The 24819-nt window shown below is 47.5% G+C and overlaps 8 protein-coding genes across 8 annotated transcripts; 3 read left to right on the top strand and 5 right to left on the bottom strand.

The window, feature by feature from the left end:
• The first annotated feature begins 1 nt into the window (after nt 1).
• Nucleotides 2-3404, top strand: F9C07_2162134 (uncharacterized protein). The gene is made up of 2 exons (XM_041286727.2): nt 2-3051; nt 3121-3404. The coding sequence occupies exon 1, from the start codon at nt 569-571 to the stop codon at nt 2378-2380; it is 1812 nt and encodes a 603-aa protein (XP_041147326.1). The 5' UTR covers nt 2-568; the 3' UTR covers nt 2381-3051; nt 3121-3404.
• A 55-nt stretch (nt 3405-3459) lies between these two features.
• Nucleotides 3460-8847, bottom strand: F9C07_2233783 (putative ABC transporter; the record flags this gene model as incomplete). Its single annotated transcript, XM_041293611.1, has 15 exons — nt 3460-3676; nt 3749-4141; nt 4246-4818; nt 4886-5027; nt 5082-5197; nt 5257-5328; nt 5389-5512; nt 5574-5924; nt 6004-6166; nt 6236-6780; nt 6865-7095; nt 7166-7399; nt 7463-7745; nt 7822-8559; nt 8626-8847. The coding sequence occupies 15 exons, from the start codon at nt 8845-8847 to the stop codon at nt 3460-3462; spliced, it is 4404 nt and encodes a 1467-aa protein (XP_041147325.1).
• Nucleotides 8848-9663: 816 nt separating this feature from the next.
• On the bottom strand, nt 9664-11589 carry F9C07_2162123 (major facilitator superfamily domain-containing protein). Its single transcript, XM_041293626.2, has 4 exons — nt 11178-11589; nt 11087-11126; nt 10825-11031; nt 9664-10762 (listed from the first exon to the last, which is right to left on the bottom strand). Exons 1-4 carry the CDS (start codon nt 11452-11454, stop codon nt 9826-9828), a joined length of 1461 nt encoding a protein of 486 aa, XP_041147324.1. The 5' UTR covers nt 11455-11589; the 3' UTR covers nt 9664-9825.
• Nucleotides 11590-12320: 731 nt separating this feature from the next.
• On the bottom strand, nt 12321-13747 carry F9C07_2162121 (uncharacterized protein). Its single transcript, XM_041286718.2, has 2 exons — nt 13149-13747; nt 12321-13099 (listed from the first exon to the last, which is right to left on the bottom strand). Exons 1-2 carry the CDS (start codon nt 13191-13193, stop codon nt 12566-12568), a joined length of 579 nt encoding a protein of 192 aa, XP_041147323.1. The 5' UTR covers nt 13194-13747; the 3' UTR covers nt 12321-12565.
• F9C07_2284533 (uncharacterized protein) lies at nt 13748-14968 on the top strand. The gene is made up of 4 exons (XM_041293619.2): nt 13748-14149; nt 14216-14401; nt 14463-14621; nt 14673-14968. The coding sequence occupies exons 1-4, from the start codon at nt 13908-13910 to the stop codon at nt 14815-14817; spliced, it is 732 nt and encodes a 243-aa protein (XP_041147322.1). The 5' UTR covers nt 13748-13907; the 3' UTR covers nt 14818-14968.
• Nucleotides 14969-15122: 154 nt separating this feature from the next.
• Nucleotides 15123-15548, bottom strand: F9C07_2284532 (uncharacterized protein; the record flags this gene model as incomplete). The annotated part of the gene is made up of 2 exons (XM_071510698.1): nt 15123-15355; nt 15419-15548. The coding sequence occupies 2 exons, from the start codon at nt 15546-15548 to the stop codon at nt 15123-15125; spliced, it is 363 nt and encodes a 120-aa protein (XP_071364293.1).
• Nucleotides 15549-16237: 689 nt separating this feature from the next.
• F9C07_2213877 (NACHT and WD40 domain protein) lies at nt 16238-21235 on the top strand. Its single transcript, XM_041286726.2, has 3 exons — nt 16238-17148; nt 17200-19122; nt 19176-21235. Exons 1-3 carry the CDS (start codon nt 16612-16614, stop codon nt 20805-20807), a joined length of 4092 nt encoding a protein of 1363 aa, XP_041147320.1. The 5' UTR covers nt 16238-16611; the 3' UTR covers nt 20808-21235.
• A 230-nt stretch (nt 21236-21465) lies between these two features.
• On the bottom strand, nt 21466-24262 carry F9C07_2284530 (triacylglycerol lipase). The gene is made up of 3 exons (XM_041293625.2): nt 23217-24262; nt 22817-23161; nt 21466-22757 (listed from the first exon to the last, which is right to left on the bottom strand). The coding sequence occupies exons 1-3, from the start codon at nt 23457-23459 to the stop codon at nt 21735-21737; spliced, it is 1611 nt and encodes a 536-aa protein (XP_041147319.2). The 5' UTR covers nt 23460-24262; the 3' UTR covers nt 21466-21734.
• Between the last annotated feature and the right edge of the window lie 557 nt (nt 24263-24819).

Genomic DNA, 24819 nt, shown 5'->3' with positions numbered 1-24819 from the left:
CGCAAAAGCCAAAGAAATGAATCAATTGTTATTTGTTAATTTATCCTAATCTAAGATACCAAGACCCGAATGGCCAATAGCTACATAGCCCAAGCAGCGAGCCAATTTTCTGGCCGTACACTTGTCTATGGCGTATTTCTTATATATTTTACCGAGACTTTTCATTTCTAGCGTGAATAATTTTAGCTACTAGCAGAGGCTTGTGCAGTCGGGAAAATAAGGAGTATGGAGACCCCAACATCGGCTTTAATCTTTGGAAATTTCGAAACAATACAGGGCTCAGGGCTCCACTATGTTAATGGTGCCTAATTAGGCCTAGCGCTATTTCTTCGTAAGCGACTATCTGCCCTTCCTCAGCGGTGTAAGGCAATCAGGTTGCCACTATCAAAAGATAGGCGGCAATCACAAAATATACATGCAACACGATCTGTCCATTCGAACTTAACCCGGGTCTCTATCGGTGAGTCATGTTGTACATGCTCGGATTGAAAATAAATACGATAAGACTGGCAAAAAGAAAAACCCAACAAACAGAAAATTTGTTTCAATCCTCCTACCATCACGGAAAATGCTCCTACTGCTACCATATGAGCTGCAGATGCAGATTATAGACCATGCTTCTCCCAGGGATTTACCTGCTCTGTCATTAAGCTGTAAACATCTTAGGGAAGCCTGTCGCAAACACCTCCGAGAACATGACGCGTACACACGACGGCTATCGCAAGACTCTGCTTTCGCAACACCCGCAAATGTTCGATACCACAAAGCTGACCAGGCATTCGGCATTGGTGCTCCACGGCTGTTGCTTGACATTGCCCAAAGTCCCCGTCTGGCCCGGTATGTAGAGGAACTGGCACCCCACCAGTTCGACGTTCAGGACCGCCCAAATGTACCCTGGGAACTTGCCCTCCGGTGGGCCAAACGCCTTCTTCATCAATCGCCCATTCTCAACGAGGAGGACGAAGTGTGCGATTGGATGCATGCGCTGTCCAATGGGGTTGGTGGAGCTACACTAGGCCTGCTCCTCAGCCAGCTCACCGAGCTGAAGCGGATGCAATTAAATGTGTGCGCGCAAGACCCAATCACGCCCTACGTCCCCCGAGCCGTGAGTAGGCTAGCAGCGAGGTCACAGAAGGGACTCCTCGACCAGGCCTTGTCGGTATTAGCGGAGGTGCGAATTGAATGCACGTCACATGGGGACGAGGATGAGTACGAGGATGAAGGGAGTAGTTCAGGAAGTAGTCAGGACCAACGGGACCAAAGGCCACAGGCAGTCCTGGCCGACGATCATTACCAGCAGATCATCCGTCTCTTGGCTGCGTTGGCTCGACTACCGGGTCTTCGGACTCTGTCTGTGATGGATTATTACTCCCAGCCAGTGTGGCAGGAAGGCACCGAGGACCGAAACACTCTCACTCTGGACTGGGACGATGCCATGGACCCAGCCTATCCTCTGCCGCTCGCAAAATCAGAACTCGAGTCATTGATTGTGGATCGTGGAAATATCTCCGGTCGAGCGTTGTCTCGGATTATTGAGGGATGCTCTAACTTCAAGCAGTTCAAATATATGGTCTTCCATACACCGGAAGTATTCGGGAGACGCTTCAACGGCGTGCTATGCCAACCGCATCTGCCCGACATGACCGTGGAGGCGGTATGCCTAGCTCTTTTAACGCACGCGAAGTTGACGCTACGGCATCTCCATATCGAGTTGATGGAATACGGATCAATTTGCGGTTGTCGGCATGAGCCGTGTTTGAAGCCATATAGTCCCTATATGTCTATTAACCCGCACACGCCTCCCACGACGAACTGGAAGTGGAACGAATTCACCCAATTGGAACGTCTTACCCTCGACATCGATTTATTCAGTAATCTTGAGGATGGCGGATGGCTGCCCTTCGCACAGACCCTCCCCGTCTCTATTCAGGATGTCGTGATCCTCGCGTCTCGCTGTCCCCCCGAGGCGGATCAGCGAGACTTTGAGAATATGTTTCGGGACTTTAAGCCACAGGAGTTTCCAAGCCTCCGGTCCATCAGCGCGTGGCATCGAAACTCCTATTCCGACCTGGGCCACAATGGAGCTCAGCACCTCTTGACGGTCTATTCACAAGCGCTTGACCGCGCTGGCATCCCGCCAATGCAGACTGTGGAGTACAGCCTGGGGAGCGAGTATTTCAATGAGAGGCAGAAAGCTCATCGACGCCAGTGGCAAGGGATCCAAATGAATGAGTTCGGGAAGGATGACTACTACCTATATGCGCTGCCGGAGAAGGATCTAGTGGGAAAAGTAGTGTTTGGTGTGTATCATTCCAAGGGAGAAATTCGAGCCAGGGATGACGTCTATAGCGGAGTCATGATTGGGAAATCGTGGGGCTAGTTATGTAAGGAATACGAATACGCGGAGTGTAGCTTTTAAGCAATCTCTTAAATGAGTGGTTGGTAATGTCGTCTCTTGGGATACCCGTTGCACCAAGATGTATGCCTCTACCCCACGATGTCGAGTCTGGATCAAGTTATGCACATGGTCGCTTGGAAATCTGTCTGGCATGGATCTTCCCACACCTAGTATCAGTGACCTGATTAGTTGCCGAAGTAGTTATATAACCTATAATAACTTTTAGATATATATAGAGTGGTACGGTTTAACCGCTATCCCTGACCGGCACCCGCCCACCCACTAGGTCTAGAAACCGCTCCGGCAGATTTTCGCGTTAATTCTCGGCGTTTTCTAAGGTTAGAGGTCCAAAGGCCGAACAGCACCGCCACGTATGAAGTGCCTCCCAGAGCCAGCCTAGATTGAGTGGGTGGATAGGGCCGAGAAAGCACACGACACCAACAGAAAAGCCGCACGACTCCCAAAGAGTTCCCTTGCTCGTCCAGGCCCCGAGTCCTCCAGAAACTCCTAGACGCCGGTCTTCAACGTATATCATATATTACGAAAATCAGAATTCGCACAAGACACAGGAAAATCTCTTGGATTTTTCATCCGCGGGGAAAATGATCAAGACGTCCGAAAGAACAAATCAGATGCCTCACGGCAGCAGTCAGGTAATGACCCCACAGCCCTGGCCTTATAATGTTGGCCTGTATGGTTACTAACTTACTATGGTATACCAGTTTCTACAGGTGTGATATGATGAGGCTAAAAAGTTAGCTGTCGAGATTGGCTATCTCGCTTACCGTAAAATCAGCCGGGTTCATAAAGACCCCCGAGTGATAAGCGCCCTGACCTCAACCCAACCAGGTTGTCGCCTGGACATCTACAAACGTTTCGAAGGTTTTCCACAGCCGCCGGAGCAAAAGAACCTCCTGGCTTCTGTTCAGGAGACACAGTTCATTGAGAATCATGCTCAGCTTCCCATTTATTTGATCGATATACATCAATACTACCCTATTCCATACATTCTCGCAGACAGCCAATACAGCCCAGAAGATCGGCCAATGTACATACATAGCTCATGACTCCAGCTTTAACAGCTTCGCAAATGCCCCATCTGGCCTGCCCAATAAGTCGCGCGGATGACCTGATTCGATAATCCGACCACTATCTAGGACGACGACTCGGTCAAAGTCCAAGAGAGTGTGAATCCGGTGGGCTACCATGATCACGGTGCAGTCTGAGAATGATTCCCGTATGACCTTCTGTACTCTTGCGTCCGTGTCGGTGTCCAGACTATGACGGGGTAGTCAGCATACCACGCATGTTGAATAAAGCAACAGAAAGCAACAGAATCCTTCAACTTACCTGCTCGTTGGCTCATCGAGTAATAGAATCTTACTCTTCTTCAACAGTGCCCGCGCTAGACAGAATAATTGCTTCTGGCCCTGGGATAAGGCCTTCTCATTTAGTTTGGCATCTAGCACCGTTTCACCATCTCCATCGTGGTGGGCAAGGAGAGCATTCCAAACTCCAACGCACTGCAGCGCACTGATGATGTCCTGGCTCGCAAGCATTTTCAGCGGATCGGCGTTTTGTCGGATCGTGCCTGGGAAAAGAAATGGCTCTTGACTAAGACAGCTGATGCGCTGTCGGATCGAGGATCGGGATATGAGGGAGATGTCTTGTCCATCGATGAGGATCTTCCCTGACAGTATCTCGTTGAGGCGGAGGAGCGATAATGCGAGAGAGCTTTTACCACTATCAATTTAGTCATTAGTTAGTCGCTTTGTTTTATCGTCGTTGGAAACAGACTTGTCCCAGAAATCGAGACCAGTATGCTATAGTGTGTGGCCATAACTTACCTTCCAGACTTACCACACAATCCAACCTTTTCACCGGCATGTACATGAAGGCTAATGCCATCTAGTACGGGCTTAGTTCCCTCCGAGCAATCATACGCGATGCTTGTATCAGCAAACACGATCTCCCCGTGACGGGGCCATTCTGGTGTGGGTTCCTGAACCTGAACGCCCAGATCCTTCTCCTCACTGGGCGTACTTTCGGCGAAATCCTTTACTCGTGCAATCGCCCCAAGGGACGTCTCAAGCAGTGTCCAGTTTTGAATTAGCTCCGACAGAACCTGGCCCAGATCAATCATCATGACAAGGGCGACACCCAATAGACCCGGGTCGACATGTTTGCGAAGAGCCAAGGCTGCTCCAACAATGAGCACCGTTAGAGCAGCTACGATTAGATTGAGTACCAGGCTAAGCCAACGTTGGATACTCAGTAAGAGATAGAAGGGTTTTTGAGCTGTATCAAGCTTTGAGAGCATCCTGGACGTAGAGGCGTGGGTCCATGAGAAGGCGCGTATAGTAATCACTCCGGCCAGCGATTCAATAAAATGCGTATATAGAGGGCTCTTAAGCTCGATTCTGGAATGGATTCAGTTAGCCTGATGACTACAAGCTGAACGGAATCTGGGTACGGTCTGACACTCACTCCAATAGCCGCAGTTGACGAGATGTGCGCAGGTAGAACCGCTGGACAAGGACCAGCACACCAATGAGAACTGGTAGGGCCGCTGCCACGTAGGGGAGTGAAGCTATAACGACAGCCACTTGGGCAAGAGCGCCAAAAAACTCTGCATGCGGGGCAAGTCAGCAGATTTAATATTATTCCTGCCTTATGTACTTACGGAATCCTGTCGATATAAACCCACGGGGAAGGATCATGTCGACCAGTCTCATATCTTGGCTGAAGCGGGTTACAAGAACTCCAGTCTCGGTATTGGACAAGAAGGATAAAGGTGCACTAGAGTAATCAGTCGACGTTGTGCTCTTTTAGCTGTGTGAGCGAAGTGTCAAGCTCACCTCATGCAAGCCCCGAGGACTATGGAATGCAGATTCTTGGACGCAGCAGGCACAATAATAACCCACGTCCAGCTGTCAAATGCAAGCCAAGTTAGCGCGCGATGAGGAGGTGGAAAGAGGGCTTGAACTTACAACACAGAAAAGATAAGGGCACTAGCTTCGATGACAGCCAATGCTGCATAGAGTCCAAGCCAATATCCTAAACGTGAATTCGAGGCGCTATCACTGCTAGAGGTCCAAATATTCACCCAAACGTCTATAGAAAGGTAAGCCTCATATTGCAGCAAGTAGCAGTTCAAGACAGGATTATATCGTACAGCGGAATCCATCAATTCCAGCATTGACAATCAGGAAAAGTAGCAGAATGGCGACACGCAGGCCGCCCAAGCTAGAGAAGTAGTACTTATACACAGCTAAATCATTTGCCTGCCGACTACCATCGGTAGTAGGTGAAGCACTCATAGATCCCGTTGTAATATTTCGCGATTGACTTTGCCTGTATCTAAGGTCAACCGTTTCAGCTAACTCATCCATCTGTCGTGATTGCATGCCTAGTTTGTGGATATAACCTCCAGCATGGCTTCGGAGCTGGGTATAGCTGCCTTGTTCCAGGATCTGGCCATCGTCCCCTAAAACAATGATCAAGTCCGCTTGAGGTGAGTGGTGCACTACATAAGTGTATTAGTGTAAGGGACATATTATTTCAACAAAGCCAGATAATTGAGACAGTGGGGAATGAATACATACCGTTATGGGTAGCCAGAAACGTGGTGCAGCCCAGCTGGCGCAGCAATCCAGCCGGACCAAAAACATTATTAAACACCAGCTGCGCTGTTGCATTATCTAGACCACTGAGGACATCATCGAAACACGCAATATGCTTTCGAGCATAAACGGCTCGCGCTATAGCCTGCAGCAGAAATTTAGAGTAAGTGGCTGACTGGTAGCTGAATAACACATAAAGAAGCCTGAGACTCACAATTCTTTGCTTTTGCCCACCACTCAGTTTGGCACCTTTGCTGCCTACAAGCGTTTCATCACCTGCTGGCATTCTCTTGAGATCCGGCTCCAGCCCACATGCTCTCACCACGGTGTGATACCATTGAGCATCAAACACAGATGATAAGTCTTCCCCGATAATATTTTCCCGGATTGATGTGTTTGTCAACCATGAGGTTTGTTCACAAAAGGCCAGATCCGGATTCTTGATAAAGAGCTCGCCCTCCAGCACGGGTGTCTCACCAGCAATCCCTCTAAGGAAGGTAGACTTACCACTACCTACTGCACCAACTATCATAACGAGAGTCCCGTTAGGAGAGGATTTCAAAGTAAGTGAAATGCGAGATTTATCAGGCAGAGAGGGATTCCACCCAAAGTGGACATTGTTGAGGGACAGAACCACATCAGACTCCTCTCCGAAAATTGGGCTGGCCACGTGCTGTTCAAGGTGAGATAGCTCGATGGTGGATGCACTTGGGGATAAAAGGGAGGGACCGCCAGCTATCTGCGGCAACTGTCTCTTTTCTGTGTATATGTTGGAATTAGCAACTTGACTGCAGGGATAGATTCACAGAATTGGCCAGGCTACAATGATAGCTAGACACTCACCAGGGCGATTTGGCTGCTTGAGGAAGTTCTGTATTCGATTGAGACAACCTATCGATGCGAATGTGTCTGGAATGGCTAGCAAGAGATTGGAGAGGGGAGTAACCAGCAGATTAACCAGTGAGAGCGATGTGATGGCCTGCGAGACCTTTAGGCCGCTGGAGCCTTGCACCATAGCTACTATGGCATAGCCAGCGAATGTTGCGAGCTGCCCAACAATAGTGGGAAGGTTGACTAGTACCTCTCATCAGTTTAATCCCGATCTGCCGGTCCACCCATCCACAAGGTTGAAAGTATAACGTACCCATGCAGACACGAACTGTCTGAATTCGTCGGAATCTTTTGGAGACCCTGAGCTCGTCATCGCGCAAGGCATTGATCATAGCCCCCATAATCTCGGTTAATCCAAGGAACTTGATTTTTTGGATAGATCCGAGGATAGCAGTTGTGAAGTTGATGCGTTTCTCAGTAGCCTGGAGCCAAGATTTCTGCCGTGAAGACACAGCATGCCCCATGCCGAGCGATGCCACCGTGAAAACTAATTGGAAATGGTCAAATCATGAACACTATAATGTTTAAATTCGTATATCAGTAGACTTACTTATTACTACCACGATGGGTGCGATACAAACAGCACCTACCTGGGTTTGAAGAAGCCAGGTGGCCAGTCCCAACTGGAGGATATTGGCCCAAATCTCACAAACTGTGGACTGGAAGTATTCAGCAAGCATCTCGATGTCAGTACCCATGAGGGAAATAGCACTAGACTCGTCAATACTACCCAATGGTTGGTTCAGCATGTGTTGAAAGACAATAGCCATAAGTCCGCCACGAAGCATCGTTGTAGCACGATACCCCAAATGTTGGTAACAGGCTGTGCACACCTTGATGATAAAGGTTAGTTCAGTGCTTGCGGACAATATGAGAGGGGAAATGAGTATTCAAAAGTGTGTAGCTTACAGCAACTCCAGTAAATACAATACCAGTGGCCGCGATCAATCCGTAACCTTTATCCAGCGAAAACGAATCACTCTGCTCTAGAATAGTGACAACCTTGCCTACCAGGAACGGCTGGGCGATACTAAAACCTACAACACAGATCCGAGGGAAAGCGACTCTTACTATCTCCCACCGTAGACAGCTAATCACAGCCAGAAGTAGGGCATTTTGCCCGCTCTGTTCAGAAGAGGCCCATGAATCCGCGAATTGAGCGGATAGGTCGCGGGAGGAGAGCTTCTCATGAATTGTAGGCAATGAGCTCCCGGTTAGCAACATGGAGTAGCCGTTCCACAACAGGCCGTTCAACCAGCCGAACAGGCCTCGGCTAAATAACCCACTGAGGCTCTCACCAGATCTCACCTTCTCGCTAGGTTTCAGCCATTTTCGCTTCTCAACATTCTCCAGAAGTAAGAGAAGTAACTTAATGGCAATAGACGAAGAAAGGCAGGCTGCATAGGCTGGACTATCTGATGTCAACCAAGTGGTGCGTACACGTACAAGGTCAAAAAGTAGCGTGGTAAACAAGTAGGAAGAGACAAGGAAGGAAGGCCGAATGGAGCGGACGTGCTCCAGGTCAATGAGAATGACGAGGGCAAGCGCCGCTATGAGCTCGATAATGGCGCCGGCAAGTGACTCGCGCCCACTTGTACTAAGGGCAACCAGGGCGATCTGTACTACCACCAAAAATACGGCTAGAACCTGTTTGAAACCTCTCAAAACCTCGTTCTTTTATATGGAGATGGGGAAATAAAATGAAACACGTACGATTGTCACCACACGCCTTGCAGAGGAAAGTACTTTTGGAGATTGTCTGGATAGCTGAACTAGACGGAATGGCACCAACAGCAAGAAGCAGGCGGCCGGAACGATTGTCAAAATGCTTGCTTCAAAAAGGACGGTGAAGTCAAATCCTCCGCGACAGAGCGTTGTAACGAAAGGGCCAAATGAGTCGTCGCCGCAGCGGTCTGTGTTGGATGAGGACGACATGATTGCCCCAGTCGACAAGCCTGTTGGCCTATCGATTACCTTCTTCAATTTATAGAATATGAATGGGCCTCGAACTCTCAGGATTAGAGACTGGGTTGTCCTGTCTTCTAAGGTTTTGAGGTTGTGAAGCGCGGCACTACACAATTTGCCAGCACAATTTGTCAACCAGAAAGGCTGCTGGGCCAAAATAAATTGTCCAGTTATAGGCACAGGCTTTATAGCTAGAGCATATTTCATACATTGGCGCGATGGAAGGGGCTTATCAGTAGTGGGCTCATTAGGGCCGAGGGGAAAGACACTAGTAGCTATAACCATACTTATAAACAATGAGCATCCCTCCAGAGTTACATCGAAGGGTTACATGACATCCCTGTTCATGAACATTGCTTATCGACCATGTGGTACGGGAACGATAGTACTTTGGAATCTGAACCAGTGTCTGTCCATGCGCACTAGTTGACTCTAGTACACTAGCAGTTATGCTACGACCGGGGCCTGCACGTATCAGGCCCCGTACTGGTCTTTAGCTCCGACGCCTCTCACGCTAGTGAGCTTGACCTAATCTCTAAACCCGTCGGGGCTCTCCGGAGCTCTCATCGTGATTATGTGATACTAACTGTGACTGGATTAGACTTAATGGTATTTTCCAGACAATCTGAGATCTATATCTATGATAGACTTATCAGACTGAAGTGGAGGTTGCAAGTACTTTAATATTCAATGGTTAGTTGAAGAGTATTCTATAATATATGTGTGTTAGAGTTCCTTAGGTTACACTCAGATGAAAGAAGTCTCTGAGTGGCAGAGAGAATGTAGTCTACAATAAAACGAATTGACATTCGGAGATTAATTAATCCTATAGCTATTTTAATCGAGCCTCATCTGCCACTCTAAAAGCTTTTGTAGCATGCATAACGAGTTTCTAAAGTTAACCAAGAAAGCTTGGTTGTCCTTATATATTGTACATCAATGTTCCACTCAGTAATCCCCTTCCAGATCTCCTCCCAGAAGATCGGTCTCCTGTTCGGTAGGGGCACGAACAAAAAGCAACCCCACCAAGCAAAGAAGAAACGACCCCGCCAGAGCAAAATAGGGCAGTCCAAGAGAAAGTCCACCCAGCTTCATACCCATTTCAAACAGCCACGCCAGCGCCGGCCCCGCAAACAGCATACTGATCGTTTCCACGATCCCTATTAACGTGTTCAACTTGGATGTGTCCTGTGGTGTAACATGGCTGATAGCCAATGAGCGGCACAGGGGGCCCAAACCAGCCCCCAAGCTCTGCAGCACCAGTCCGGACAATACAAGTCTAATCTGCGACGCAGCCATGCCGAGCGCTCCGACGGCGGCGAGGGCAGCCGAGAACCGCACAAGAGTGAGATCCTTACTCGCCGGGCGCTGCTTTCGCAGGAGCAGCTTCGATAGCCAAGGAAGGGCTAGAGACAGGACCACCAGGTGTATGATGCCACGGATGGTGAGGAGGTAGCCTGTTTTGGCAAGGGGCCAGTCGAAGCGTTTGCTTATATACTGGGCGAAGAACTGTGAGGTGGCGAGATGCTCGGGCATACGTGTGAGGAAGGTGGCGAGGACAACGATGATCGAGGTGGACTTCAGCGTTGCGAAGGAGGATTTGAGAAGGTGCAGGGACTGAGCTAGGTGTGATTTAAAGGAGTTACTGCATTGTGTTTGCTCCTCCGAGTCAGGCTGGTCGTCGTTTTCAGGGAACCCATCCCGCTTTAAGGGAGGGAAGGACTCCGGGATGAAGATCAATACGCTTAGGCCGATTGGTAGAATGAAGAAGCCAAGGATGGCCGGGATCCAGGGTGAGAAGATCTCCGTAAGCTTGGAAGAAATAGCTGGGCCGACGGAAGCGCCGGCTAAACTTGCCAACACCATCAAGAAGAACGCCGCCGCTCTGGTTGTGATTGGGTTAGGTATTGTAGATTTGTCGTGGAGAGTTATGGCTTGAAGAGATACCTGTCTGTTTCAGGCACCAAGTCTGAAGCAATAGAGTACAAACTGGCCACTTGGACTGTACTTCCACCGCCAACCACATTGAACAGCGGACCGGTCAAGATCAGTTTTACTGATATGGTGCCTTGTAGAGCAATGACGGCAAGCTCCCAGGCCAGCGCAAGCTGAGATCCTACCGTGGAAAGGAGAATAATTGGTTTACGACCGATTCTATATGATAATTATTATACCGCCGATTTTTCTTCAATGTTGGAGAAGAGCACACCTGTCAGCCAGGACTCCGAATGGAAATGCAACAACCAGACCTGTGTCCTCGGTCAGTCTCTAAGGATATAGGTGAACAAACCAGTACTTACCGACAATGGCCTCTACTAAGAGGAGTGACCCGTTAAGATAGGCTAATTCGGACTGGATCTGATCAGTCTTGCAGAGACTTTCGTCAAGAGAAGAGTCTTGTTGGATGTATCGCCGACAGAGGTTGTCTTCAATTAGTCGTATCAGGGGTAGGCTGATAAAGGCGCCAGAGCCCGCCAGGAAGAAGTTGCAAATGACGAGGTATGTTAAGAACGACGGTGTCCATCCCGATGCTCGTAGTTGAGGGCTGCCTAGCAGCGGGGATGTTTCTTCGTCCATACTTGAGACTCGTGAGGGTGTCAGGAAAGAGAAAGGACGGGGGAGACATGGTAATAGATAAGAGGTTGGTTGTGCACTAGCAGATGCAACGCTATGATGAAGTGCTGTACTAAGTACAAGGGTATGTGTTAAGCATTCTTACGGCAATTTCTGGCTAAGGCGCGTCGGCCTCGGCGGATCTGACGGCCAACATTCAACAGGATATCCAAGACAAAGTGGATCTTTGCAATGGAATTGCTAACACAGCCATGACTACTAGTGTTCCCATCCTAGCTCGATCGGTAGTAGTCAGTGATAGGCGTCTCTTTCTTCGGCTGCCCAATAAATTACTCCATTTCGTCCTCTGTGGTGTCTGAAGTCCTTTTATCCGCCCTAGATATTTATTTTCGAAGAATAGTTAATACACACCTCTAGTCCCAGTGACCCTACCGGCCCCTGAGTGTACTTTTTTTTTTCTCCTAAGAACTGCTTCGAGATAGAGGCAGCGGCTCCTTGTAGCTTTGGTATAATCAGCTCCCCTATCTAGAGTATTAGGACAGCTGTGTACGCCAGCCAGATAGCAATATAGCCTTGAACGCAAGCTGGTTACACTCACGGATGGGCTCAGATGGGTTTACGGACGAATTTAGAGCACAAGTCCATTACATTCTTTCAAAATGTCTCCTGATTCTCCAGCTGCTCCGGATTTATGAGGATACGTTTCTTTCGAAGGCCTTTTAAAATAGAATAATTCCACATAAGACTCCTCCGAAGAAGTAGAAGGTTATGAAGTTGCAATGAAGTGCGACAGACAAGTAGAAACTATGTTGCGGTATACTTCAACTGACCCCCAGTTCATGCTTTTGTACTTGTAGGATCATATGCTTGTTACAATAACTTTCCCTACAATAGCTTCCACATAAATATCCAAAAAAAAAAAAAAAAGAAAAAAAAAAAAAGTAGAAAATAAAGAAAGTGGAAATACAGCAGGCCCCATTGCATATGAGAGTTCAGCTCACGTAACAATCATATAAACAAGTTCATTGGCTTCACTACAATCCAAGCATATATAACCTGAAGTGCCGCCGGTTGCGATACAGGAGAAGATAACAAGGTGTATGGAGAGAAGCCGCTAAGCATGTGGATCCTCAATCTCCCCATTAATGATCTTCTCTGGAATCTCTGTCTGTAGAACACCATCCGAGCTGGTATACTCGGGCCTTGAATAGATTTCAATGGCATCGGCCCCAGCGCTTCCAATCGCATTCCAGAATGTCCAGGCTGACTTGAATGGCACCCTCCACTTCCACCAGATCACATCATCCATTACCTCCGCCGGCCCAGGAATCGGGCCTGGTCCCCAGCTCGATTTGTCGTATGTATAGTGTAGGACCACTGCGTTCTCTGAGGGCGATTTATCGTCCAGCACCGCAAGCCATGAGTCAGAAATACTCGTTGTCTGGGTATCAGTGTGCTTATCGAGGCGGTCTTGGAAGAATTTGCGCAGCTCGGCGTCGTTTTTCCCTTCAAAGCCGGTGTCGAAGTCTTGGACGGGGGTTTGAGTATTCCATTCGTCTAAGGCTTCCTGGTCTGGGGTGCGGACTAGACTAAAGAAGTTGAACGCGTTGTCAGGTATAGCACATTCATTCATCAGTCGGTTGATTACCTGGAAATATTTAGTAACTGGTCTCGGAATCTTGTATGGGAGTACGAACGCCCGCGCGGACTTTTGAAGTGCAGAACAGTAGAACGGCAGACATGGCAAACTAGGCGTTCTTTTCCAATATTCAAAGACGTTTTATTCGTAGGAAAAAGAAAGTGTCTGGGTGAGAGTGAAGTAGGCAGGCGAGTTGAAAAGAAAGAAAGATTGCCAGGCCAGATCCCCCGCTTTCTAACCCCACGCGTGGGTTAGTCAGCCCATGTGTCAAGATGTAGCCCTAATCGAAAAGACCTATTGTTCACTGCAAGAGGAAAAGGGGGCCATGTCGAAAGTACCTGCATGTCAGACACAGAATTATGTGATCAACCTGGAGGAACACCAGCTGAGTGTGCCAAAGCTGCATTTCACCACGCCACTCTTCCATCTGATTGGTTCTGTTCTACATAAAATGGTTGCTTTTTCTGTGTAGCACCCACTCCAACCACTGATATGGCCGATTGCCCGAGACTCCGTCGCTTACGACCTGACCAAACTGATTGAGCTGACGAGCCTTGCATCGACGACGAGATTCACTCCACTCACAATCAAGCTCACGTTACATTCAGCCCCTTGGGGGTGTCACTTGCCTCCACGTAATTCCAGCCCCCAGTGCGCTATTGATTCTCGGTAGCTGGGAGCTGTAAAGCGGTGCGGCTGTATGAGATGTAGTTCATCATCTTGGGCGATAAAAGAGGGGGGATTGCCCTAGGGCTGTCGATTAGAGCCTATTCAAACTGCTACACTCAGTTAGATCCGGTCAAAGATTCCTCCCAGAATGCAACTTACTAAGTCCCTCCTGGTATTCGCGCTTTACATGTTTGGCACTCAGCACGTTCTAGCTGTGCCTGTCAATCCCGAGCCTGATGCTACGAGCGTCGAAAATGTTGCCCTTAAAACAGGCAGCGGTGATAGCCAGAGCGATCCCATCAAGGCGGACTTGGAGGTCAAAGGCCAAAGTGCTTTGCCTTTCGACGTCGACTGCTGGGCTATCCTGTGCAAGGGCGCCCCGAATGTCCTGTATGTCTTCCTTTATTAAAGCTCTTGATGTGGCTTGTATGTTTGACTAATATATCGCACCCTTAGGCAGCGCGTGAATGAAAAGACGAAAAATAGTAATCGCGATCGGAGCGGTGCGAACAAAGGGCCTTTCAAAGATCCTCAGAAATGGGGCATCAAAGCCCTTCCACCTAAGAATCCATCCTGGAGCGCACAAGACTTCAAATCACCCGAAGAATACGCATTTGCGTCTTCCCTTCAAGGCGGAACCAAGTATGCTAAGATCATCACTGCTTCAATCAATGTGTTGTTAGCTGACTCCGATGTGACCAAGTGCCATCCTAGCGCCCGTCAACCTCGCTTCTCAGAACTCCCAAGGCGGCGTCTTGAACGGTTTCTACTCGGCGAACAAAGTAGCACAATTTGATCCTAGCAAGCCCCAACAGACAAAGGGAACATGGTTTCAGATCACTAAGTTCACTGGTGCAGCTGGGTAAGAACTTCCAGTACCATGGTCATATGCAATTTACTAAGAAAATACTAGTCCTTACTGCAAGGCTCTGGGGAGTAATGATAAGAGTGTGTGCGCCAGGAACAAGAATATTGCAGGGGACTGGGGCTTCGACCCGGCGAAATGGGCATATCAGTATGATGAGAAGAATAACAAGTTCAACTATGTTGGTAAGTAATCAGTGTACTTCTATGGAAGAAAACAAGGTATGGGTGTACTTGTATACTATCCATTTGATCTTTCGTATGCAACTGGTTGAAAACATGGTTGTGAGATAAGCCTGGAGTATCTATTCAGCTCGCAAAGAATGCAATGACACTTGAGCCACACCAATTCTTCGTAACAGAATATTTATGATTGACTTAAAGAAGCCAGCTTGCGTAGTATTCATTGACTAGGTCTAGCATTCCAGAGAAAGTAGAATGTTCAAAACCAACTAAGGAAACACATGCTCACTGATCAGTGAAGGACACCTCATCTGAGCTACCGAACGTTCACCCCAGCAACTAATTTCTCTAACGAATGTACTCTGTTGAAGTATCGTATTGCTTTCCAGATTTCAAATAGCTCAACGTGGATAGCAAAAGCCGCGTATACATCTTCCTTTTGGGAAGCATTGCCACTTCCATGAACAGGGCCTTCGGTCCGCTCCTTCAAGTTGGCCAAAACTGTCTTCTGCCACATGCCACTAGTCATTAGTTTCTTCGTGACCTTGGCTGGCTGGGATTTAATGAAGCAGGTTAGTACTCTGAATGGCAATTTGATGCCTATCGGCATACCATCGTGCGTGCATGCAGAGTCCGTGCGGACGGTACAGGGACGAAACTTGCCTTTCTCATCGTCATTAATGACAGGTAGGCCAGCGGTTGTATCCTCGCCACGAAGCTCCTCCGCGGCATTATTGCGCATTTTAAGGCTCGCGAAGGTACCAGGCTTCTAGAGCAACCTCCCGATCGGCAATATTCGGCAGGTGGTCAGTCTCTGTCGGTGGCGCATTTCTTCGTGATATCTGGGGAGATCATGGTTATGAGTCTTCGCAAAGCAGATATTTTTAGGAAGGAAGACGGCGAGTAGTTCTTTACCGTTGTGATTGCTAGTTTCAGAAATAGGTGCGACGCACGCAGTCAGGTTGCAGAGCAATACAAGGAAGAGGATGACGATCTTCATTTTCAATAGGGCTGCGGTTACTTCTTTGAGGTAAAAGATCGGAAGCGGTTGGGATGATGCATATGGAGTCAAATATGGTGAAGGCACAAGAAATTCTAGGATACTGGGAGGCTTTTAATGAAGGGATGGTGTGAGTCAATGATCTTGTGTTAATTCACTGAATATAAATTCTATCCTTGGGGAAGGCTGAATATGTTCTAACTGGGGTTTTATTCCTTGTATGCAGGCAAATATTGCGTCTCCTCTACTATTGACTTAAAATAGCCATCTTTACTAAGTCTCACAAGCTTGAATAGTTCTATTATAATAGATTCCTCATTGACAATAGGTATGACTATTATTCGAGCAATATGTAGCCAATACAAATATTCCGCATTGGGCAATTCTGAAGCCTTGATACACCATCATGTTAAAAAGTCGTACGAATCCTAGTTATGTGGTGCTCTTACTTTCCACTCTATGACACCGATCTCCTATGTATTGGTAGATAGTCGTATTTTGCTATAACCTGCAGATGGTTACAACTTGTGACTATAGGACAATAGATCATTCGCTTCACTTCTACATTGCAGTTACTGGCAAATTCCCTTACTGGCTACCAAGCCAAATACTATTGCTAAGTCTGATCAGCAAGAGTTCCTTTAAATTACTGACGTAAGAAATGTGCGGTTTCTTGGCGCCGTTGGAGATAATCAGATAATCAAAACCCTCGTATTCTCAGCCTAACGCGGGGTTATCCGGACCCAAAGCAGTAAATCTTTGTGTGTCTGCGGGATGACAATAATCGGTGAGATCTTCTTGAACCATGAGAAAGTTTAATGAGCTGAGGAGTAAAATATCCTCCAAAGCAAAAAGCAGACATCCCGATAAAAGCAGACAGGGCATCAGTCCAGATTCCACGCACACAAATCGAATTGAACAGCAAGCGCCTCCAGTTGTTTCCCCAACTCCTGGTGACAATAAGAGGCTAAGCTCAATCCATGAGGACCTTTGGAATAGAGCCTACAAGAAGCTCAAAGAGGATCCGGTCAAGGAGAAGTATATGAACTCTTACGAACAACTAGTATCGGACATCTTTTTGAGACAACCCACCAATGGATCAGCGCGTGCCGAACCCGTCCATGAAGGCAAAAGTGGTACTGATAGGACACCATGGACGGAAGACCAGTTACAAAATATCGTTCAAAAAGGGCTGGAGAGAGTCAATGCAAGCCAGAAACGAATCGACAGCGCGTCTGAGGTTTTCGGGGTGGTGCAGAATTTGAAACCCATATTCAACGCCGTCCTGAGCAACACACCACATACTGCCCTTCCATGGGCAATCGTTTCCTCCACTCTTGACGTAGGATATCTGTTAAGAGATTAGTGTGAGTAAATGTTAACTCATCTCCAGATTCTTGCAAATCCAGTTCGATCAACCAAAGCTCTTTACGATGGGGTCAGTCATGTGGTTGGTAGGATGCAGTGGTATTCGAAGATAACCGACAACCTTCTTCAGACTGGTAGTGAGAATGGCCACCAGAAGCTCGAAGAAGTCCGTAAGCAGCTTGAGACTGGAATGCTCGATATGTACAAGTGCATGCTTTTTTATGAGATCAAGAGTGTGTGTTTTTACCACAAGAACCAGCTTGCAGTCTTTGTCCGTGGTCTTTTCAACATTGATGACTGGGATGGCGGCCTGACAAAACTCAATGAGCAAGAAAATGCTCTCCGATCTGACCTGCAGCAATACAAGCTGGAGCAAATCGTTGCGATCCTTGATCAAATGGCCACCAATAAGAAAGCATGTGACGGGGCTGACGACGAGTATCGCGAATGTCTGAAATCTTTAGGCGTGGCAAACCCTATGCTGAGAACCAAAGATATTATAGCACGGAAGAATGAGGTTCTTAAAGATTGCTATAAATGGGTATTCCAGACGAAATCTTATCAAGACTTCATGGATTGGCAAAGCGAGGACACGCCGAACCTGCTATGGATTCAGGGACAAGCGGGTACTGGCAAGACGATGCTCCTAGCTGGGATCATGGAGGAACTGAATACATTCTCCGCTAACTCAGTCTCACCAACAACTCTACATTTCTTTTTCCAAGACAAGGACGGCCAGACTGATCAGAGTTTGATAGCAGTGAAGAGTCTCCTATGGCTATTGCTAAGCCAATACCCGTATCTCGTGCAATATGTTCATGAGGTACAGGGTTCCCAGGGAAATTTATTTGACGGTGATTACGCCTTCACTATTACTTCCGATTTGATCAAAACAATGCTGCAGGATGATAGGATTGACCCAGTTATCCTTATACTCGATGCTCTAGATGAATGTGAGTATAAGGCTAGGACAATGCTAACCAACTTTCTTGGTTCCCTACTACAATTGAACTCAAGAGACAATGGGAGGGTTAAGGTACTCATTTCAAGTCGTCCTCTAGAGGAGATTAAAATAGCAGTAAAAGGTATCAAGTCAACAATACCAAGAGCCACCATTGAGGTCGACAACATTTCACTCGAGGCACCAATAACCGCTTTTATCGAATGGAATATCGATCGATTAGAAGAATCCACCGAAGACAAAACCCTTCTACCTACAATCAGGAAGGGGCTTCGCAAACGGGCAAGCAACACCTTCCTATGGGTTTCATTGGTGTGCCAAGAGCTCAACCATTATGGGCTTCATATGTGGGAAGACATCCTTGGTGAAATTCCGGATGGTCTGGTAGAACTGTATGACAACCTTCTTGCCAAGTTAGAAGGATCAAAATACAAGCGTCATGTTCAAACTTGCAAGAAGGCGCTTACAATCTCAATATTAGCACGTCGACCATTGAGCCTTAGTGAATTAGCATTGCTTGCCGAGATAGAGGAAAGCATGATACGGTCTATCGTCCATGACTGCAGATCATTCCTCACCATCCAAGGAGACACTGTCTATTTGTTCCATCAATCTGTCCAGGATTACCTGCAAGATAACTATAACCGATTGCAAGTCCAGCGCCGGGAATACATCCACCAATCAATCTTCGAGTTGTCGTTGAAAGGCATGGAAAGTCAATTAGAAAGAAACATGTACAAGCTCCCATATGCAGGCTCCAGCTTCGAGGACAACAGCCTCCCAGCTCCAGACCCACTGCGTGCCATCCGATATTCATGTCGCTTTTGGGTACACCACCTGAAGCACGGCGATTCCACGTACGATGCAAGTGATATGATTTACTCCTTCCTCCGAAAGCATTTCCTTCACTGGCTAGAAACCATGAGTCTCATGCATATGATGCCCGATAGTATCGAGATCATAGAAGAACTAAAACCACTAACCACTGTAAGTCTACGTTTCACCCTACTTGTTCCAATGATTCCGCTGATTTCCAAAAGTCACATTCTATGTTGCACGGGTTTCTTCAAGACGCAAAAAGATTTACCTTGAAGAATCAACACACCGCTACCACTGCCCCGCTGCAGCTGTATAGCTCTGGTCTTCTATTCTCACCCCAGTCTAGCATCATCCGGCGAGAGTTTCAGAAAGAGATTCCCGCCTGGATAACAAGGTTTCCCTCGGCTGAGACGCAGTGGGATGCAGTCTTACAGTCACTAGATCATCCCTCCGCTGTGCGCTTTACATGCTTTTCGCCCGATGGTCGATTCCTGGCATCTAGCTCTTGGGCCGGTCCAATAGCTGAATATAGCATTATAAATATATGTGATCCAAACACGGGAGCACTAAAGCAAAGATTGAAAATTACTAACTCCATGAGCTCGTTAGCGTTCTCTCCAGACAGCCAACGCCTAGCTGCAACGTGCTGGGACAACTGGATCAGAGTGTGGGACACCGTTACATGGACCGAAATAAAGGTTCCTCACCAATACGAAAGGTCTGCAGTAGGGTTTACTTCAGGAAACGAGCTACTGGTCTCTACAGCGGGATTCTCAACACTTTCAATATGGGATATAAAGACGTCAGCGTCCGACCCGAAGATCAAGATTGAAACGCATGCCGAAATTGGAGCAGTGAGCTTTTCACCTGATGCTGCGCTGCTCGCCCACATTCGACGGGATAGAACCATCAAGATTTGGAGCACCTCAACCGGTGCGCTTGAGCAAACCCTTGTGGACCAGTTAGGTAGCATCGAGGATGTCTTGGTCTTTTCCTTTGGTAATGACATGCTCGTCTCGGGATCACGCAATGCTTTGCGATTATGGAAGACAGCAAATCAGGAGCCGATCTTCACTCTCCCACACAAGGGGCCAGTCACAGCGGTAGAATTCTCCAGAGACGACAGCTTAGCTGCATCAGGGTGCTCGGATTATGTTATTCGGTTGTGGAACACACGGACAGGACACCTCGAACAGGTTTTAGAAGGGCATGTATCCACACCCATTTGTTTGTCCTTTTCAGTGGATGGCCAAGTACTAGCATCTGGTTCAGAGGATCATACCCTTAAGCTCTGGGACCTAATGAAAGGAAAGTTAGACCCAACTCAGATCTCCCAGCAGACAACTAGTCAAGATTTGGACAGTCCGTCGGATCAGATTGCGGTCATTGACCTTTCCCCTGACGAGCAGCAGGTAGCAGCAGGATCATGGGGCGGTGTTGTTACGCTGTGGGATGTGAAAACTGGAAATTTACAATACACTCTAAAGCGGACAACGTCTTGTTCAACCTTAGCGTTCACACCAGACAGTCAGCAGGTAGTATGGGGAGGTTTTGAGGGTATAATCCACGTGTGTAATGCGAAAAGCGGGGTTTATGAGGGAGAAACAGTGAAACGTCCGGCTCTACTGCGTCTAGAGCGCGAGCCCTCGACGCGCAAGCCAGAGGTTCTGTTTGAGGATGGATGGGTGGTAGCAGTCAGCAGTGGACAGAGAATTCTATGGCTACCACCTGAACATCGTCCTGCCTATTGGGTAGATTGGAAATGTATTGAAAACGGAAACATGCTGGTATGCGGAACTGACAAAGGCCATGTTCATTTTTATGAGTTTCATTTGGAGGGGGATTTGACATGATACTTTGGTTCCATAAACCAATTGCGGTACGACTGGGTAGAACATGTGTGAGAATGCAGGGAAAGGGTATATAGTTGTTGGCATCACTCATGATGGTGGACTGAATATGGAGGTATAGCTGGCTCAGGCCAACTCTAAGCCATTAGACATCCTCTAAACTCTCCTCCCACACTGCACTTTTACATTCTTTGGTGTACTGCAACGTTCATGTGGGTCCTCCCTCAAAAATAGACCCACCAACACTGCACTTTTAGTTCCCTGGAAGTTTGGTATAAATCTAGCTTACGGACAACCGAACTCCAAGCCAATAAAAACTCTATTAGCTTTCCTCCCTCAAAAATGGACCCACCAGCACTGCACTTTTAGTTCCCTAGACGGTTGGTATTACTCCTATACAGCGGACACGTCTAATGGACTATATAATAGTGCGTTGCCGTTGGTAAACTTGATAAAGCTTCTACCCCGTAGGCTGACCGTAAGCTAGATTTAGTCCGCCGTAGTATCATAAAGAAATCCCAACATAAGCTAGTGAGATATAACTGTCGTGCAAGTTGTGAAAAGGGCACAGTTCCAAACATACCGTTTGATCAATCTCTACAATTGTTATTATTCATTCTCAGTCTCCAGAAAGCCTTCTCCGAAGATCGTATCATTCAGCAAGAATCATGGGCATTCGCAAGGATAAGAAGTTTAGATCGGTATTATTTTGATGATCTTCATAAGAGGATGATCTCTCTCAACATAATTTCGTCCAATACTTTCCGGGGCTCCACTGGCGGCAATTACCCCAGCTGTGGCATACTCCAATTCTGTCTTCGCCGGCCATCGGAGCTCACCTTCTCTAGGTGCTCGGTAAGTTCAGCTAGGTTTGCACCGAACAGAGACTTGATAATTTGTAAGTGAACTTGTCCATTGTTCCCGGTTTTTCTAAACATTCATGACAGGAGCCAACGCTTCCCACAGTGCACACCGATCGGCTTGCATTCCTGGAATGACCTCCATCGCCGTCTGATTCGTCTGTATCTTCAGTCTCTCTCCCGACCCCCAAGGCATCCAGTAAGGTGCACCCTCGGCTCTGAAACTGTTAGGATCCAACGACTTCACAAAGCTAATATAATAATTCATGACAATAGGAACAATTCCGGCATTGATATTGGTAATGCTGCTGCTAAGTCCACCGCCGTAGTCCGGTCCGAAAATAGCCTCTGTCTCGAAGGTATGCGGGACTCCCAACCCCTTGCTAAGGTTTTCTGGATCCTGGACATTATATCGATAACTCCAAACCTTTTCACCACCCACAGCGTAAAGTTCTGTCATCTTAGTGCTCATATGAATGCCTGGACAGGTGAAGACAGCATCTCCATACGCGGCGGAGGCAGCAGGGAAGTATTCTGCATGAAGCGGAACGGGCTGCATGCCCTGATAAGCGCGATTGATCGACTTCAATTGGCTTGAGCTTAGTCCGGGGTATAGGCTAGTCAAAAATTCGGATATATCGGCCGGGCTCGTGGCATTGTAGGCAAAGCCGGAGCCTTCGTTTGTGTCTCCGCCAATAATCAAAGGAACACGGATGAATTTTCCCTGTGCAAAGAGAGGATATAGACGGTCTTGGATGAAAGCCCCGTCAACAACTGGGCCGAACTCCCAAGAAGAGGGCGTTGCACGTGTGGGATCTGTTGGATCTATTGAAGTAGCCTGTGCTTTCTGAATGGCGGTGATGTTGGCTGATCGCAAACATGAAATTGTCGAGCATCCGACAGCCTCTATAAATTGACTGAACTGTGCCTCGGACTCGGAGCTATTCCGTTGGGCAGGCCAGAATGGACTTTCAGCCACCGCTCCTACGAAAAGGCCATCATTGCGACCCCCGTATGCTGCAAGATGGTAGGCCACCGAGCCTGCACCGGCCGACGCACCATGAATGACGACATGGTTTGGATCACCGCCAAACTGCGGTCTGTCAGATTGGTGTGATATGACTTGAACCGATAATGAATTGGTTTCCTTACCAGGTGAATGTACTTCTTTACCCATTGTAGGGCTTTGCGCTGATCAAGCAAGCCGACATTGAGGTCACCATCTTGCTGGACTTTTTGACCAGCTAGAAAGCCCAATGCTCCCACACGATAGTTAAAGTTGACCAGTATAATTTCATGTCCGGATTCCTCTATCACCTGGGTACCGTTGTAGTTTGCATTCGAATTCGTCGCATATGCGCCACCCTGAATATACACCCAAACAGGGAGTTTGGAACCTTGTGTGGCACTGGAAGGAGTGAAGACATTGATGAAGAGACAATCCTCGGCTGTTTTCTCAGTTACATTCTGGCCTGTACCAACACATACTGGGCCAAACTATTGAAAAAAAAAATCAGCAACCGGTCTTTTTGTAAAACGTGCATCCTCTTACCGCTGAAGCATCCTGGACGGAAGACGTGCGAGCAGGTTCTTGAGGAGCCCGGAAACGAAGCTCTGCTAGTGGCGGCGCAGCATATCGCATGCCTAGATATTGATCTACTCCAGCCGGAAGTCTCAGTCCTTGATACTGAGCATAATCAAGGTTGATCGTCGGTCGGAGTGAATCAAGGGGAGCGGCATTTTTAACCTCAACGAAAAAGGTTAACACAACGGACAGAAAGATGGCTAGTTTCATTATTGCCTTGAAGAAACATTCAAGGACATGCAATACTTGGTGCCACACCACTATTTATCGAGAGGTGGGGTATTGCCGGACGGCCCCTACTATTGCATGGCCTTCGGTTTATTTATCATTACCATAACGAGTTTTACCTTGGAGAGGCTGCATGCGGGAACAATCAGATAGAGTTGAGTGTGTTCCATTAAAGTAGCAGATGGCATTTTTCGCGGAAAAATTCCCTCTACGCTACTAGCGTAAAGTTCCTCGCTTTTGCATCGCGGGTTACCTCAGATGGTTATCCATTGAGGCGCGAGGTTGCTACGTCTCTATCGTTGTCTACTTTTGCACTATGTGAGTGACGATAGGGTCAACATCAATACCCCCGCAAGCTTCCCCGCAAACCCCTCGGGACAATTCGAACCGGCCACCCTTCACGTTGATTTACGTTCTCCCTAGCTTGATTCTTTTGACTCGCTGCAATACAAAACTGTGTGTTATTGTACAAAGATTACAGCAGTGGATATCGAGTAGTCACTCGCGGGAGAAACAGTCCTGGACAAGAATGCTTAGTGGGCTTTTCCGCAGCCATGGAGAAACTTAGGCTATGTAGTGTCACGTGATCCTTGGGCCCTAAGCCCTGTACTGTGAAGGCAATCTACCCAGTGCCCAATAAGTATAGATCGACTATACCGAATCCACCCGCAAAGATCCATACAAAAGACAAGGGATCCAAGGCTCCATGTTTGATGATCTGAAGTTCAAAATATAGTATAATTATCTAGATAGGCAGTCCATATATCAATCTTATCGATTCACACGGCCGAACATAGTGAAATTTCCGTGATTGCTCCAGTGCATAGTGAATCCTAGGCCAAGGTATACATATCTCTCTAGTCGGCCTTCAGAAGGCGTAGGGGTAACACCGATCACATCTAGACATCACATGGTAACTCATGGAGTCTATAAACTTATACTGTGACTTAAGCGTGAGATCTTTATACTGCTCTTCCACATTTACTTAGCTATTTCGCGAATTGGATGTGCTGCGGGTTTGTAACCTCCGGATGCTGGGTCTAGATTCTACAACCACACCACTGCGGGTTCAGCGGGTTTGCGGGGAATGAAAACTATCCAGGGATAAACCATTGGTTTTTTGGCCGAATAATTCTTATCAGAATATTCTCGATTTCTCTTGGCATTATCGGATGAGACAACTCTTGTACATTACTTTCTTTTCCTTGGAGCGAGAAAAAGAAATGCCAAGAACGCAAGGTCAGACCGAGCAATAGCCGTTCAAAACATATGGACAAGCAGACTAATTTTTTACGAGAGTAAGGTATTTAGATGAGAGGATACGTAGAGATACAGCCAATAA

Source organism: Aspergillus flavus, chromosome 5 (genome assembly GCF_009017415.1).
Source record: "Aspergillus flavus chromosome 5, complete sequence".
Classification (NCBI taxonomy): Eukaryota; Fungi; Ascomycota; class Eurotiomycetes; order Eurotiales; family Aspergillaceae; genus Aspergillus; species Aspergillus flavus.
Note: the sequence above shows the minus strand (reverse complement) of the source record. Positions and strands in the feature narration are given on the sequence as shown.

Coding starts and splice junctions, on each gene's coding strand:
- F9C07_2162134 (XM_041286727.2), top strand. CDS start 569: ATGCTCCTACTGCTACCATATGAGCTGCAGATGCAGATTATAGACCAT.
- F9C07_2162123 (XM_041293626.2), bottom strand. CDS start 11,454: ATGGACGAAGAAACATCCCCGCTGCTAGGCAGCCCTCAACTACGAGCA. Junction 11,032..11,086: donor TTCGGAGTCCTGGCTGACAG/GTGTGCTCTTCT, acceptor ATTATCATATAG/AATCGGTCGTAAACCAATTA. Junction 10,763..10,824: donor TTGGTGCCTGAAACAGACAG/GTATCTCTTCAA, acceptor AATCACAACCAG/AGCGGCGGCGTTCTTCTTGA.
- F9C07_2162121 (XM_041286718.2), bottom strand. CDS start 13,193: ATGTCTGCCGTTCTACTGTTCTGCACTTCAAAAGTCCGCGCGGGC. Junction 13,100..13,148: donor CTTCAAAAGTCCGCGCGGGC/GTTCGTACTCCC, acceptor AAATATTTCCAG/GTAATCAACCGACTGATGAA.
- F9C07_2284533 (XM_041293619.2), top strand. CDS start 13,908: ATGCAACTTACTAAGTCCCTCCTGGTATTCGCGCTTTACATGTTTGGC. Junction 14,150..14,215: donor AAGGGCGCCCCGAATGTCCT/GTATGTCTTCCT, acceptor TCGCACCCTTAG/GCAGCGCGTGAATGAAAAGA. Junction 14,622..14,672: donor AAGTTCACTGGTGCAGCTGG/GTAAGAACTTCC, acceptor AGAAAATACTAG/TCCTTACTGCAAGGCTCTGG.
- F9C07_2213877 (XM_041286726.2), top strand. CDS start 16,612: ATGAGAAAGTTTAATGAGCTGAGGAGTAAAATATCCTCCAAAGCAAAA. Junction 17,149..17,199: donor TCGTTTCCTCCACTCTTGAC/GTAGGATATCTG, acceptor ACTCATCTCCAG/ATTCTTGCAAATCCAGTTCG. Junction 19,123..19,175: donor AACTAAAACCACTAACCACT/GTAAGTCTACGT, acceptor GATTTCCAAAAG/TCACATTCTATGTTGCACGG.
- F9C07_2284530 (XM_041293625.2), bottom strand. CDS start 23,459: ATGAAACTAGCCATCTTTCTGTCCGTTGTGTTAACCTTTTTCGTTGAG. Junction 23,162..23,216: donor CCGTCCAGGATGCTTCAGCG/GTAAGAGGATGC, acceptor TTTTTTCAATAG/TTTGGCCCAGTATGTGTTGG. Junction 22,758..22,816: donor TAAAGAAGTACATTCACCTG/GTAAGGAAACCA, acceptor GACAGACCGCAG/TTTGGCGGTGATCCAAACCA.